The following is a 16655-nucleotide window of genomic DNA, read 5'->3' on the forward strand; positions in this document are numbered from 1 at the left end:
AATATATTTCGGTCTGGGTTATCATAAACCTACCAACAGCTGTGATAAGCTGTAGTCGAACAAGACTGGAGATTTGAGTGTAGATATTAGCTGTTGGATTCACCCGTTCCTAAATAATAGAAATATTTCAGCATTTACCTTCAGAACTTTTGTGTTGTGAACCTTGAGATATACATTGATCTTGGGATCAAGCTTTTATCTTGGGATCAAGCATTGATCTTGGGATCAAGCATTGATCTTGGGATCAAGCATTGATCTTGGGATCAACCTTTGATTTTAGGATCAAGCTGTGATCTAGGGATCAAGCTTTGATCTTGGGATCAAGCTTTGATCTTTGGATCAAGCATTGATCTTTGGATCAAGCATTGATCTTGGGATCAAGCATTGATCTTGGGATCAAGCTTTTATCTTGGGATCAAGCATTGATCTTGGAATCAAGCTTTTATCTTGGGATCAAGCATTGATCTTGGGATCAAGCTTTTATCTTGGGATCAAGCATTGGATATCGAGATCAAGATCAAGGTTAACAATGTCCACACTGAAGTTCCGAACTCTGGAAAAATGTTATGGAAGTTCAAAACAGTCTTTTATATTTACGTTAAAAGAAGAACCTGAACTCACATAAACAAATTGCTGCTCATAATAATAAAAAAACAGTCAACCATCATTCCGTGGAAATCAAGGCCGAGGCCCCTAAAGAAAACTCCACATCTAAGCCAAAAAATACTTCACACTGAATGATAAGAAAAAGACGTATTCTAATCCCTGCCACTACTCCAATGGGAACTGTTCAGGGCAGGTGAACTTGTCTCAATAACATTGTAAAAAATAGCGAGCATACGCTCCAAGGGAAACTGTTTAGAGCGGTTTAACTTACCTCAATAACATTGTAGAATATAGCGAGCATACGCTCCAAGGGAAATTGTTTAGAGCTGTTTAATTTACCTCAATAACATTGTAGAATATAGCGAGCATACGCTCCAAGGGAAACTGTTTAGAGCTGTTTAATTTACCTCAATAACATTGTAGAATATAGCGAGCATACGCTCCAATGGGAACTGTTTAGGACCGGTCAACTGGCTATTAAACTTTTCCTTAGCTTTTATCTAAATTAAAAAAAATTTGAAAAAAGAAACATAAAAAATAATTCTATTTCGAAAATTTACATTATTTTAAATTTAAAAATATCATAAAATAAATTTAAAAACCTTGAAATCAATAATTCCCAATAGGACCTAACATTTTATATTCTCCTACAAACTTCAACGTCTCCGCCGCAAAAAAATATTAAAACCCGTATAAAGTTTTTTAGCACTGTAAATACCTAGACAGATTATTCGGAAAAATATCTTCATTTCTAGGTGTATAAACCTACCGACTGTGATGTTTTCCTTTGTTTTCCATGATGTTTGACAAAGAACCGTTTATCCGTCTTGGCGGGGTTGTAAGAGGCGAGGTAGGCGGAGATCAAGAGGAACTTGCTGTAGAACGGTAGCTCCACACTCAGCCGGGTGGGATTTAAGGCTATTACTCCACCAACACCTTCAATCAACCAATCAATCAATCAATGAAGCAATTAATCAATCAATCTTGAAATCAGGACTAGCTGTAAAACCAACCATTTAATTATACAATAACCATTTAACCATCTGTCCATCAATCAATAATCCATCCAACCAACCATCCAACCATCNACCAACCAACCAACCAACCAACCAACCAACCAACCAACCAACCAACCAACCAACCAACCAACCAACCAACCAACCAACCAACCAACCAACCAACCAACCAACCAACCAACCAACCAACCAACCAACCAACCAACCAACCAACCAACCAACCAACCAACCAACCAACCAATCATCCAACCAACCAACCAACCAACCAACCAACCAACCTGTATCCTGCTCCTCTTGTTCTTCCTTCTGTTTCTGTAGTTCCCGAAGTTGTTGACTTGAAACTTCACGAAGATGAACAACGGACAGACATTTCTTTAAATCCTGAATGGCAAATTCAGTTCTTGAACTCAAAATGAAATGATTCATAAAGATAGCAATTCAAATTTTCACGCAGTTTCTGAGCTGAAAACTCATTTATTGGATAGTATCTTTGTATCCACTGTCAACACTTTCAATTTTATGCTTAATCCTCTCTTTTGGATTTCCCTGCTGGGGTCGGACCAATAAGAGTTCTCTCATTGATTGCGCGCCAAAATTTTAATATTTATCGGTTTCTTATTGGCTGTTCGGCTTCTTTAATCGACCATCTAATTGGTAGCATTTTGGATCTGATTAGTGCTTAGGATCAGTTTAATTTTGATCCAGATCCTGAGATCCGGATCCTAGATCCCCACTGGAAAAAAATGAATCCGAATCCAGGTTATTTATTTAAAATTTACTGAATTTTATTAACGAAGAATTTTAAATTTTTCTGTCCTATTTTTTTGGCATTTTAATGCTTAAAGTTGATGAACCGTTCAGAAATCAGGAAATTTTTATAATCTCTCTTTTTCAATAGTTTAGATTTGTGTTTTGAGAGTAAACATTTTTTTGCCGTTTTTGGTTGTTATTTTGCCCCTTGGATTCAGATCCGTGGATCCGCATATTTTCGCGGATCCGGATCCAGGAATCTAAAATCTTGCTGTTCCAAAGGATCCGGATCCTAAGCAATGATTTTACCTTGTCGATATTGAACCATAATTTCTTAGTATCAGTTTCCTTGCATTCTCCTGAGTCGACCGGTCTGCAGTATTCGCTGTAGTGTAGTCCAGCAATATGGGAGAGCTCAGTAAACGATCTAAAAGAGAGCTCAGTAAACGATCTAAAATATTGCAACAAGAGTTAAAAATTAATTCAGTTCTAATGAAGAAATATTAAAATATTGAAACAAGAGTTAAAGATATAATTAAGTTCTGATGAAGAAATATTAAAAATATTGAAACAAAAGTTAAAGATATAATTAAGTTCTGATGAAGAAATATTAAAATATTGTAACAAAAGTTAAAGATATAATTAAGTTCTGATGAAGAAATATTAAAATATTTGGTACACACGAGTAAAGCAGTTTGTGGGAGGAAACATTGCTGGGAGGAATAACGTTCAGCAATGGGCGGGTCACTTTTGTAGAGAAAGCACAATTGAAAATAATGAATTATAAAAGAAATAAACATGATAAAATCCTTGATCAGACAAAACTTTTGAGGGTATTGTTGAAAATGAAAAATGCCAGTCTCTTTTTTAAATCCTCTTCCCCCTTTCACAAGAGGGAGGGGGTGCAGTAGCGCCATGATCCCCGCAAAATGACCTCCGAGCCTCCAGATTTGCAGAATGACCACCAGGCCCCGGGAAAATGTTTCCCAGCCACAGTGACATCATGGAGGCCGGGAGACAGTTTCGTGGGGCCTGGAGGTCATTATGCAAATCTGGAGGCTCGGAGATCATTTTGCGGGGATCATGGCGCCTATGCTCCCCCTCCCTCATCACCATCGGACCTCATTTGCAAAATAATTTTTAATTTTCACAAAAATTTAGCATTTTGGTGAAATTTAGCATTTTGGTCAACGATTTGTGTGTGGGGGGAAAGGGTAAGAAGTTTTTGTTAAGGTTTGTCCTTTCAGGTCCTGGATAAAGCAATTTGTTTATAACTAACCTTGCAACCATAAAGAATATAGATTGGACCAGGGATATAAAGTCTCTCTTAAACTCCCAACTTTTCTCCCCGGGAAGCTGGGATATTAAAAGTTCCGTCATCTCACCCTTTTTGTACTGAAAAAGGAGCAAAGTAGTTTTTGGAAATATATCTTTATTGAACTTTTTATTTTTTAAAATAAGTATTATTTTTCATATTCTTCTTTTTTGCTAAATGCACTGGCTAAATAAGAATAATAAAGATAATAATCATAAAAAATTTAAACAATTCATGACAATAAATAAAAATGTTACCTGAGGAAAATGAATAATGTATGGGTAGGGTAGTCCTCTATTTGGGAGAAACCGTGTCCAATCTATTCTATTTAATGTACCCTGTAAACTTTTAAAGCAAAAAAATACCCCTAGGTTTTTTGGAAATGGCAAATGTATGGAAAATAATAATAAAAATGTGTAGACGGACACTCAAAAACTAAATACCACATACTGCTGTCTCACTTTTATCTCCAAAAATAAAAAATAAAAATTCCACACACCNCCCCCCCCTCCCATCAAAAGGCTGCATTAAAGAAGACTGTACAATTATTTAGCACATAAGAATAATAAAAAAATCTTATTTTTTTAAAAAAGTAGTAATTGAATGTAGTTGACAATGGCTTTAAGGGTTGATTACAGCACACCTTGAAACAAAACCCCTAATTTTAATTTTGAATGTTGTTGTACAGTTAGTAGATTCCTTGATTCGAAGATACAACAAATATTTAGTCCAGTTAACTCCTGTAGTCTACAGAATACTAAACAATAACAAATATTTAAACCAGTTAACTCCTGGAGTCTACAGAATATTAAACAATAACAAATATTTAAACCAGTTAACTCCTGTAGTCTACAGAATACTAAACAATAACAAATATTTTAACCAGTTAACTCCTGTAGTCTACAGAATACTAAACAATAACAAATATTTAGTCCATTTAACTCCTGTAGTCTACAGAATACTAAACAATAACAAATATTTAGACCAGTTAACTCCTGGAGTCTACAGAATACTAAACAATAGCAAATATTTAAACCAGTTAACTCCTGTAGTCTACAGAATACTAAACAATAACAAATATTTAGACCAGTTAACTCCTGGAGTCTACAGAATACTAAACAATAGCAAATATTTAAACCAGTTAACTCCTGTAGTCTACAGAATACTAAACATTAACAAATATTTAAACCAGTTAACTCTGTAGTCTACAGAATACTAAAAAATAACAAATATTTAAACCAGTTAACTCCTGGAGTCTACAGTATACTAAACAATAAAAAATATTTAAACCAGTTAACCCCTGGAGTTTACAGTATACTAAACATTAACAAATATTTAAACCAGTTAACTCCTGGAGTCTACAGAATACTAAACATTAAAAAATATTTAAACCAGTTAACTCCTGTAGCCTACAGAATACTAAACAATAACAATACAAGTTATTGTTATTATATTAGGAACGTCTTAATATTACAATTCTTAACTGAAATTACTAAACTGTATCGTTAAATTAGAACGCTTGATCTCAATATAAAATTTGGGCATTTATAAATTTTAGAATTAAAGCTTCATCTATTTATTTTAGTTATCCCTCCAGGGTATGACCAACTGCAATGAATATCGAAAAGAAATCAAATTAATCCCTAGGTTTACACAAGATGAAGATTAAGGCTTGATCCAGAAATTAACAACACTGAAGTACTGGCTTTAGTACTTCAGTCATGATTATACACTACAATTTAGAACAATAAGAAAAAAAAGAAAACCGACGAATAGCATTGAAAATAACAGTATAAAAGACACTAACACTAATAAAACCAATGACAGAGAAAAATAACGTTAAAATAAAACACACAAAGAAAACCAGAATTGAATAAGAATTAGTAAAAAACAATTTAAATTAAAAAATAAGTTAAGTAAAACACAATCTCTAAGCTATGCAAGTCCTTTATCAAAATTAAAATAACATTAAAAATTACATTTCCGAAGAAAATGTGGAAACAATTTTTTATTTTAGTTGTTACCGTGTTTTAAATGTGAGTCCGCGTCCCGAAACCTTTCTGATTCTTCAAACAATATCACGTAAACCTGAATAATTACAACTTTTTATTAATAATAATAATAAAAATTCCGAATTTTTTTGTAATTAACGGGATAAACCAAGGTACTAATGTAAGGAAAGTTATTTCTGAGGTATAAGCATTTTTTGTACTACAGAGTACTTCTTTGAGCGGAAAAGTAAACACATAACGGATGTCACAGTCTAACATGGAGTCAATTTTCACAAAAATAATCTATGAAATATTCTAGTCATAGGAAACTATTATGTAAATTTTCAAAATTATCAAAATTAAATGCTTTTAACCTCCTCGGGTACTAAACGAACACTGATGCATCTATTCTTGTTTACAAAGTCCGCCCAGAGAGAAATGGTTTTAATATGTACACAGAGTATACGCAACTGCAATTAACTTCACTTGCATTAGTACCTTCGGACAAACCATGTTACATTTAATTATGTTTATCCTTAAATAAGTTCTGAAAGGTACGGACATTTTTTTTCAATATTTTGTTAGAGCCTACGATTAAAACCTTTAGATCAAAATCAAAGAAGAACATTACATTATTTGATAAGCATTTCAGGCAGTGCTTAGAATCTATTGTATTTTGATCCGGATTTTTCTCTTCCTTTTTTACGCCTTTTTTATGCTAAAACTTATGAACCATTCAGAGATTAGGAAATTTCTAATAATTTCTCATTGTTCAATCGTTGAGATTTGTGTTTTGATGGCAAAAAGGTTTTGGTTGATATTTTGCCCCTTGGATCTGGATCCGGAACCAGGAAACCAAAATGTTATATCTTGATAAAAATACATATTAAAGTTTAAAAAATTGAATTGTAAATCGTCAATGTCGACGGTAAAATTTGACAGTGAAAGCGTAAGTAAAATTCTAATATAATTTGGTTCACTAAAACTAATTATATCTGATCTAACCTGTTTAGGGTTTAGCTCCTGACCAAGAATTGAAATAAAACTATTTATATCTGATGCAACCTGTTTAGGGTTTAGCTCCTGACCAAGAATTGAAATAAAACTAATTGTATCTGATCCAACCTGTTTAGGGTTTAGCTCCTGACCAAGAATCGAAAAAAAACTAATTATATCTGATCTAACCTGTTTAGGGTTTAGCTCCTGACCAAGAATCGAAATAAAACTAATTACCCGGGTGGACCAAGGTCGCAAATTTTAGAGACTATTTGTGACTAGTAGTCAGTATTATTTAGGCGCCTTGAGACACTTATCATTCATCAAGAGGATCTCGACTAAATACAACTGAAAAGCCCATTTTTAGGCAGTGCTCAGAACGGAAAAGGTGTGGGGTTACAAGTTCAATATCCCGACAGGGGGTCTCGCTATATTTGTCCGTATGTGTGTGTCTGTGTGCCCAGCTGTGGCATTTACAGCTACCATGGAAGGCAGCTGGGGCAGCTGGCAATGCGTCCAACCCTGCCTAATCTAAGCAACTAGGCCCGCCTAATTAGGCAACTAAAAATAGGATTGCCCGCCTAATTAGGCAACTAAAAATAGGATTACCCGCCTAATAAAGCAACAAAAAATAGGATTGCCCGCCTAATTAGGCAACTAAAAATAGGACTAAATATGAGCCTAAAATATTGTTTATAAGCTCTCTCAGGTCAGGGGCGTTCACAGGGTCAGTGTACAGGGTACCCCCCAACCATAAAAATCCTGTCTATGCTCAGATTAAAAAAGTAACTTAATCACCCTCTGAACAGACCATGTGTCTCAATTCTCATCATCATGGCTGAGTAAGATTTCAAGTTTCAGACAGGAAACTTGTCAATCATGCTACAGAAATAATCCTGTGAAGTATATTCATAATTAACAACAACTTGCTCTGAGCATTTAAAGATTCAACCCCCCTGCCGAGTCTGCGAGTATATTCACATAAGATGCAATTGAAAAAAATATTAAACAGATAATTAAGTTTATTAAAGCTTTATGTAAATTAGAAAATATTTTGAAGAAAAATTTGTAAAAACTTAAATACATTCATACATACATAGATTTTAAACTAGCACTACTAGAGTCATCTAGTGGCATCTAATGTAGTTTCATTCAAATGAAAGTATTTTCACACCTCACTACGTTCAGTGTGAAAATATTTACGCACCGTTGGTGAAATACAAAATTTGGTAAATAGGGATATGTGATATTCTTCCGGCCATATACTTAACTTCTACCCCCNATATCTGATCCAACCTGTTTAGGGTTTAGCTCCTGACCAAGAAATGAAATGAATTCTGAAATATTTTCACATTTTCTTGATTCTTCTCCAGTTAGTTGGACCACAAGGGATTCAAGCATCAATCTAGAGATATAAATTTCATTAATTTTCAAAAAAAATTTAATCGTCATGTTTGGAGATTCTTTATTTCTCCAGAATTACCCCCCCCCCCCTGGGAGCGAATGATTTTTGATGATTGAACATCAAAAGACAAGTTCTTTTCATTGTCTGTGATACTGTTTACCCAAAATTCATCTATTTTCCCCGAATAATCCTTTATTTTCAGCGAAATTTTTTTATTTTTTTATTTATCAATTTCAGGGGGAAAATCATTTTTCGAGAAAATATACACCCCTGAAAAACTTAAAATAGAAGGATTAAGTTCCGTTGAAATCCACCAAAAGATATTATAGAAATGATGCTGAGAAAAATAGAGTTGTATCCTTAAACCAAATTAAACCCCCCAGGGAGGAGGGAAACATATTGAACGCTTTATAATACAGAGATTCTGAACTCAGAGCTGGAAACTTTTGAATGGTGGATATCGTGATTAATGCTTGATCCACTCTTTTTTTAATATTCAGATTAAATAATGCTTGCTCTCCTCTTGTTATATAATCTCCAGATTAAATAATGCTTGATCCACTCTTTTTCTTAATCTCCAGATTAAATAATGCTTGCTCTCCTCTTGTTATTAATCTCTAGATTAATTAAAAGAACGGGATTAAGGATATACCATTTTAAAGTTTTCAGCTCAGAACTGAAAACTTAAGAATGGTGGATATCGAGATTAATGCTTGATCCTCTCTTTTTCTTAATATCGAGACTAACCTTATCTTGTACTGGTAACCTGAAAAGTGAATAAATTCAACCAACCAGAGTCGCGTATATAAAGCCGATAAATTTGAAATTTTGCGCGCCATTTAAGATTATAAATAGAAACGGGAAGGACTCTCTAAATTAAAAAATGATTTTTCCTTATTATATCCAAGAAAGAACGGTTTGAAAAGAAAATTAAAAGTGTGTCCATTGGATAATCACGATTAAGCGATCAGGATTAAGGATATCTCATTCTAAGGTTCTCAGCTCAGAACTTTAATAATAATGAGATTAAGAAGTATACCTGACATTGTACATCTCTACGCAGTGGAATACAGCGTGCTGAATCTGCTCCGTTTCAAGAACCCATTTTATAACACGGGTCTTGCCTATATATAGTTCATTATTATATTAAATCTGACTGTATACGATTTTGGCAAAATAATCCTTTAAGGGCAACTTTTTGCTACTTCTTTATTATTAAGGAATAAGGATAAGAAGCAAAAAAATCCCTTTTTTTGGTTTTATTAAAAAAATCACTTTTGCGGCCACAAAACATACTTTATTTATAAGTCACATCAATTTAAAAGTTGTGATCTCTTTTTGTCTGTTTGTTTGTCCGATCATAACTCGGAAACCCCTGGACCGATTTGCCTCAAATCTTGATTGGGGAACTCGGGAGAGTCACTGGAATGTTCTTAGCTTGGTTTAGAGATTCTAGATTGATTGGGTCGACTTTTATCGGGAAAAATAGCTAAAATCGTAATTTACAACAAAGCGCGAATAATCGACCTGGCAACGTTGGGTTCCCAAGCTAGTTATAAAGTAGTATAAAGTATAAATCTTTGTTCAAGGATATAAAGCAAGTTGTACAGTACACACCATAAACACACTATTTAGTATTAAGGCAAAACGGGACGGTAAGCCAAATAAATTTTGATCGGGGCACTTGGTAGAACCACAGGACTGTTCGAGATTTTTAAGTTGAGTTAGGCGACTTTTTTGGGATAACTTGGTTGTCAGGCAAAGCTGGGTTCCCCAGCTAGTCTATATATTTAAAGCTGTAATCAGCTCTGTTTCTTTATTTGGTTTGTATGTCCGATCATAACTCAGGACCCTCCTGAATAATATGCCTCAAATTTTGATTTAGGAACTCAGAAAAACCACAAGGATATTCTTAGTTTGGTTTTCAGATTTTTAGTTGAAACTTGAGTAGGTCGACTTTTTAAGGGAAAAATAGCCAAAATCGTAATTTAAGACGAAGCGCGGGTAAACGGCGGGATAAAATATGAGATCCCAAGTTAGTTAGAAATATGTTCTTATCAATGAAAACAGTTCTACCTGTCGCGCCTAGTCCGTGCAGGAAAATAGTTTCCGGGACGGATATCCCCGGTCCACCTGCCAGGACGAGTCTCAACTTTTCTATTTGTTCGTCCCTGGATAGGGGACGAGTAACGTCTCCCATTTTACAGCTCTGAAATACCAGATTGGTAAATATCACATATTGACGAATATCTTGATTTTAAAAATTAATCTTTTTTCACTTTTGCTGTTTTCTTCGGAGATTCTTGGTTTTATTCTACAGTAAGAGAAACCTGGCAAAGACGGGCCAACAATCCTAGAAAATAACAAATAAAACTTTTATCAAGAGAATTATATATTATAGAATGTTTCTAAAATTATGTTTTTATCTCCATAAATAACTAAAAAACTAACATTTAAATTATTTCCTGTTTTGTAAGTCTGTGTGATTTTTTTTATGTTCCATTACCTGGAACTAATTATGACACTTCTTTAATTGTAATAAAGATGATAAAATTATTATCTTAAGGTTTGTTTTTACAATTATTGAAGCCATTTCTCAAAATAAAAATTCCATACAAACCCCTAAAAAATTAGGGGGATGGGAGGGCAGTGGGTGAGGAGAGGAGAGGGGTGGACCTAACCTGATAACTGAATAAGCGAAGATGTCCCCTGGACTAGGAGAAGATGAGTCCGTCCTATCTCCTTGATAAACTCCAGCTTGTATCTCTCCGCCATACTGTGGGTCTTACACACCCTGAAGATGTTGGTGACGATGTCCTCTGAGGAGTATCCCAGCTTCCACAGGTGGGACATCACCTGCAAAAGAGATTATAGATGCTTTCCCGGAAAATATTTACAAGGACGATTTCAAAATAGCAAAAATCAAATTTAAAGTTTAAAAGCACATTAACCTAAAAACTACACAAATCTGATCTTATTTAAATTGACAATTGGGGCAATTAATAAATAGCATTTACGCGCACTAGAGAAAACAACAAAACAATTATAAGATGAAAGCTAAATTTTTAAGGATCAAATAATATTTCAAGCACAAAACAAGATAACAAATAACTCAAAATTTAGCGTTTTGTTAAAAAATCTAAAAATTATTTCTCCGAAAATTGTACCTTGTAGGCTTCGTCAATGTCTGCCTTGACGCAGTGTGAGAGCATATCCTTGATAAGAAGAGGATGAGGTTCATCACAAACCTTCCACACGTTGGCGGCCTTCACGAACCCGAACCCCTCGTAGGTGGACTGCAGGTTGTTCAACGCTTGTCTCATGTCACCCTGCAGCCAGTCATCATACCTGACTTGAAATAAAGAAAACCCACGAAATCCTTTTTGACAAGAAAGCACTTTTTAAAGATTAACTCTTACAAGATAATTGGACCAGAGTTCAATTAAAAATGTGTTTTTATTTTTTCGAATTTTTGTCCTTTAATAGAAAGGAAAATCAAGCTGAAAATAATAAGAATCATGTGGCGGTTCCGTAGAACCTGAATTTGAGAGAAAATCAAAAATTTCGTGGTTTATTTTTTATCTGGACTTAAAGAAAAATTGCGAAGAACTCATGTTCACATTTATTTCTTTTTATCTTAAATGAACTGTAAGCGTAATTTTAAGTGGCCCTCCATGCAAAGATAGCAAAAATACCTCTGAAAGCTTTTAATAACAAATTCCTTTTTTTTCTGGATTCCAAATCATATTTTTATTTTTCTGTGAAACAATCAAAAAAAAAGTAATTAAAAAAATTGAAAGATGTGAAAATCCGCGAAAAGCCACCAAAAATCAGAAAAGTTCCCAAGGTCGGAATTACTGTTTTTGCTTTTAGAGACCTACAGACACATACCTAACATATCCAAGTGATTTTGGCAGTGTAACTTTTCATCATGGCTGAACCAAATTTTTAACACCTGTGCGAAAATGACTTTTCTTGTTTATTAGAAGCAATGAAGAAACTCACAGAAGAAAAAAAAAACACAAAAACGACAGTATCTTCCGGATTTTGTATCAGAAGTTTCAAAGGTAGCGTTGTAAATGGGCATGGCCGATTTTGAAATTACGCTTACCGTCCTTTTGAATGTAGATAGAAAAGTCTGATATGAATCCCTGAGCAGTGAACACAATTGCTTCTAAACCGTCATCACTATACTCCACTCCTTCCACCTTACACACCTCCTGTATCTTAGCCAGCACCTGGAGTTAGGACGGATTCATTTTCAGAGCTCACGGACAGGATTTAGTATGTTGAACTACCTACCGCAGGTTCAAATCACCGACGTTGTTAAAGATTCATGAGGATTAAGGAAATGAATTGGAGAGTGAATCGGTGAGATTCAGAATTTGAACCGAAAGAATGTAGTTCAACGACCTTTCACAACTCACTAAATACGGTCCCAAGATATAGAACTCAGATTAGAAGTAGTCAATTGAAAGAAATTTAAAGAAATGAAAGCGAAAAAAAATTAGAAATTGGAGAATTCAAAAAAAACTTTAGGCAAGACGGAATTTAAAGTACAATAAAAGCTTAAACATAACTACTCATTCTCCACAATAAGCATCATTTATCCAAAAATAAATAACCCCCCCCCCCAAAAAAAAAAAACAACTATGAAATCTATGAAAAAATGACCTGCGCATCAGTTAGTTTGCTGTATCTTAGCATAGCACATCTAGACTGAATAGGTTCGATGATTTTCTCACTTGAGTTGCACGCTAGGGCAAATCTAAAAAAAAAATAATAATTAAAGGAATATTATTAACGACTATAGCTGTAATATCAAGTGACCCTTCTAATGCAAAGATTGCCAGATTTAAAACGATACTCTTGAAAGCTTTGTCTGATCCAAGCAGAAATCAGATGTCAATGTTTTTGTTGCTTTTAACTGTTTATTTTCATTTGCGGATTTGCTGCGAAAGTGAAACTTGCGCATTTCTTGCTTTTAAGAGGAAATGGAAAAACAGAAATAAACACGTTTTTAGTCAGAAAAACGGTATCATCCACATTTTTGAACAGATTCAGGTTTCAAGGGCACTGTCGTGAATCGGTCAATGAAATCTTTAAATGGAGGGTCACTTGAAATTACGCTTACGTTCATCTGATTTATTTTCAAAAAGGAATATACAATATCTAGACTCTACCTCCGTAATTATAAGCAATGATTAGGATTATTTCTTTACTTTCACTAATGGTTTCACCAATTTTTTAGTTTTCTGAGCTTTACTAAGTTAATTCCCAATATCTACCTTTCTCAAAAGTCCGCTGCAGGGATATATATTTTTAACAATAATTTGTGACGCTCTTTTTCATCCTTCGGCGAATAAAAACAGTAATGGGGGAGGGAGGCTGATTTTTATAGAAAAATTACAACATTTTTATTATGAAAAGAGATAGTTCCCTGAAGTTTGGGCCGAGTAGATGTCGAGCCAGGCAGAGAATAGTTGTCGTCTTCCCGACTCCGGGGGGACCAGCTAATCAAGCAATCAATCGATCAATCAAAATTAATTTTATCAATTCAAAAAATGTAATAATCTATCCACCATTTAAGTGATTAATCGATTAATAGTCAAAATCAATCGATTTAAAGAAACGGTTTGTTAACATAAAATGAAAGAGAAGATATGTTTGAAAATAATTCCCTTTTGATCTATTTCGTGTATTTTATCCATCATTTTCACAACTTAAAAAGTATCAAAAACACATATAGCAATCACTATTAATAAAATTTACCGATAATAATGTTTGGCACATTTCCTTCGCGAGCGAAGACCGATAATCTAGCAACAGTTTCTTGGTTTCCTGAAGAAAAGGTGTTAAGTGTCAAGAGTTTCAACAATGATGTTTTCTTTAGCCCCCCCCCCCCCCTCCTATCAATTTTGTACATGGATCTTATATGTTAGACATTGATATTATTGACCATGTGGCCGCAGCGCTCGGCCCCCTAGCCTCTCCTAGCCACAGCGCTCGGCCCAGAAAGTGTCTTAACTAACCTAACCCGTGGCCGCAGCGCTCAGCCCCCTAGCCCATCCTAGCCGCAGCGCTCGGCCCAGAAAGTATCTTAACCTAACCTTACCCTAAATAATAATAAATAAATACTAATTTACTAATTTCGTCATGTACAAAATTGATATGAGGGGGGGGGGGCTGGGGGGGGTTTTTCAAAAATCGTTCACTAGGACGGACCCTAAATGGCTACAATCGCCCCACGAAGCCTATCCTAGCCACTATATTATTTTCACTTTAACCACAAGAACTATTATCAGATGAAGTCGGACACTTGGGGTTACAAACATCTAACTTTAGCCATGAGCTACAATAGAGATGCATGAAGTTGATAAGAGGGGAAGAGAGTCCGAAAAGCATCAAATGGGATAAGCCCTCTTAAAGAGTGTTAAGATTGGCAGATCAATTTGTTAAAAAATGGCCTGAGTTCAGCTTTTTCTCAAAATAAAAATGGTAGTTTATTTTTTATTATTTAAGAGTTAGTATAGGTTAAGACAATTTCTGGGCAGAACACTGAAGCTAGGACAGGCTATGGGATGGCCAAGCTCTACGGCATGGACAGCTGGGAAAAGGGTAAGGTTCCTAAAAGTTTCGCTAGGAAATAACCCAGGGGTGTACACAGGAATTTAGTTCTTTTTATTTATTTCTAGGTTTAGCATGTACACAGGAATTTAGTTCTTTTTATTTATTTCTAGGTTTAGCATCTATTGGGACCCTAAACCCCGATTTCACTGATCATATGAGGGGGGGGGGCGGTTGAGCCCCTATACCGACCCCCTTGTACGCCTCTGTGCAAATCTAATATCTTAGATCGAGAATAAAAAATCACTTTTACCAACAATTTGGTTGAATTCTACAGGCCGATACTTTTCAATCCATGGAAGATGTTTCTCAGTTTTAGCCTTGGGTTTCTCAGATTCAACCATTATAGGCTGAAATACATAATCATAACGATTAAAAATGGCAACTAAAAAGTCAAGATCTGGAAAAACATATAATTTCTCTGTAATTAACAATCTTCTTGCGATATTCTTGCTTAAAATGTATAAATAAAGTGTTTATTTATTTCGTAGAATTTGGCGGGTTTGAATGCGAGATTTGCCGCATTCTTTATTAAACCGTCGTCTTACAAAGGTCTTAAAATGTCGTCTTTTAAAATAGAAGGGTTCAAAGTGTATGTTTAAAAGTGTACGCCAGACAGGTTTATGTTATGTTTTGTTTTGAATGTGCAAGATTTAAGATACCAGTAATAAGGTATATAGAAATAAACGATTATCAATCAATTTTGAATTTGTTAGTGTTCAGCAAGCTGAGATCACAGTACGAGGCTCAGAGAAAGAATTTCTAAGCTCGGAGACATTTCGCGGGATTTTAACTCTTTTATTTTTCGTAATATAATAACACTTCAGGTTTTTTTTAATATTTTGCAATGCAAGTATTTCCTAGAGAACGATTTTTGGATCCTCCCCCTCCCCCCCCCCTCCCTCCTATCAATTCCATACATTTGTATATTTAATCATGTGCAGGCCGCAGCGCCGGCCCCCTTGCCTCTCCTAGCCGCAGCGCTCGGCTCCCTAGCCTATCCTAGCCGCAGCGCTCGGCCCAGAAATTGTCTTAACCTAACCTAACCTAAAATGTACAAAATTGATAAGAGGGGGAGGGGGGAGGGGGACCTGGGTCCGAAACCTAAGATTACACATGGAGAGTAAACACGATGGAGTGATATATCATTGTCTTGAATATGATCAATTGCCACAAACCACAGCACAAACACTAAAAGTTCAAATTAAATACAAACTCAAGGGAGTCAGATATTCATGTGACAAATATGATTTAACGACAGCAACAATTTGTCACTTAAAACACACATTAAGAACAAACATGAAGGCGTGCGATATCCATGTGATTTATGTGATTACGCTGCAACGACTAATACCGCTTTAAAGATTCATGTAGAAGCTATGCAAGCGAGTGTTTAGGAACTACAGTTGGAGTGTTTTAAAGAAACATACCCGGAGTAAACACTTGTAAATTATTAATTCTTTTAGAAAATAATTATTACAAAACTGTGATATACTTATTATGTATTATTAAACACAACCATGACTAAATTCATTGCTAATTTTAATTCTGTAAATTCTTTAACTATATTCTTGGCATTTCATGCAATGCTAGGCCTTCAGGGCACTTCAGGCATCTTCTATTTTAACTTTTAGTCGTTGCTCTGTCTGTGAGCAGTTTCACTTCTTACCTTATAAAAATAACAAAAAAATTAGCAAATATTTTTTCTTGTATTCTTAAAAGTTTACGAAAATCTTAAAAATCTACTATTTGAAGGCAATTTTTTTTTAATTCTGACCATTCAAAGATTTTGGCCCGTTTGAGTTAGTTGGATTGGCCTGTTTCTCATCATGTTGGCCCCAGGCGCATACTAGACTGTGTTTTTTGCCAAATGATAAAATAAATACCGTCTTTTGGATGGTATTATAGATGGAGACTAGATATCCACGAAACAATGTTAGAATGATTAT

The 16655-nt window shown here is 34.9% G+C and overlaps 2 protein-coding genes and 1 pseudogene across 3 annotated transcripts in view; all 3 read right to left on the reverse strand.

The window, feature by feature from the left end:
• Window positions 1–10290, reverse strand: part of LOC111701285 (origin recognition complex subunit 5-like) — an 11136-nt gene extending 846 nt beyond the window's left edge. Inside the window, exons 1-12 of one of the 2 annotated variants that reach the window (XM_023472493.1) lie at window positions 10156–10290; window positions 9119–9203; window positions 7971–8079; window positions 5712–5775; window positions 4387–4444; window positions 3945–4011; window positions 3652–3767; window positions 2682–2799; window positions 1901–2003; window positions 1376–1542; window positions 1014–1106; window positions 34–109 (exon numbers count right to left, since the gene is read on the reverse strand). In XM_023472493.1, the coding sequence (XP_023328261.1) occupies window positions 34–109; window positions 1014–1106; window positions 1376–1542; window positions 1901–2003; window positions 2682–2799; window positions 3652–3767; window positions 3945–4011; window positions 4387–4444; window positions 5712–5775; window positions 7971–8079; window positions 9119–9203; window positions 10156–10279 (1180 nt within the window). In that variant the 5' untranslated portion in view covers window positions 10280–10290. Of the gene's footprint in view, window positions 1–33; window positions 110–1013; window positions 1107–1375; window positions 1543–1900; window positions 2004–2681; window positions 2824–3651; window positions 3768–3944; window positions 4012–4386; window positions 4445–5711; window positions 5776–7970; window positions 8080–9118; window positions 9204–10155 lie in introns of both variants that reach the window. The other variant, XM_023472485.1, reaches the window with a different exon arrangement.
• LOC111701484 (uncharacterized) lies at window positions 7484–7587 on the reverse strand (annotated as a pseudogene).
• On the reverse strand, window positions 10288–15074 carry LOC111701317 (replication factor C subunit 2). Its single transcript, XM_023472552.1, has 8 exons — window positions 14960–15074; window positions 13852–13920; window positions 13490–13592; window positions 12754–12847; window positions 12231–12317; window positions 11247–11408; window positions 10761–10935; window positions 10288–10432 (listed from the first exon to the last, which is right to left on the reverse strand). Exons 1-8 carry the CDS (start codon window positions 15048–15050, stop codon window positions 10389–10391), a joined length of 825 nt encoding a protein of 274 aa, XP_023328320.1. The 5' UTR covers window positions 15051–15074; the 3' UTR covers window positions 10288–10388.
• Window positions 15075–16655: the final 1581 nt, after the last annotated feature.

The sequence above is a fragment of the Eurytemora carolleeae genome, unplaced genomic scaffold (genome assembly GCF_000591075.1).
Source record: "Eurytemora carolleeae unplaced genomic scaffold, Eaff_2.0 scaffold26, whole genome shotgun sequence".
In the NCBI taxonomy this organism is placed as follows: Eukaryota; Metazoa; Arthropoda; class Copepoda; order Calanoida; family Temoridae; genus Eurytemora; species Eurytemora carolleeae.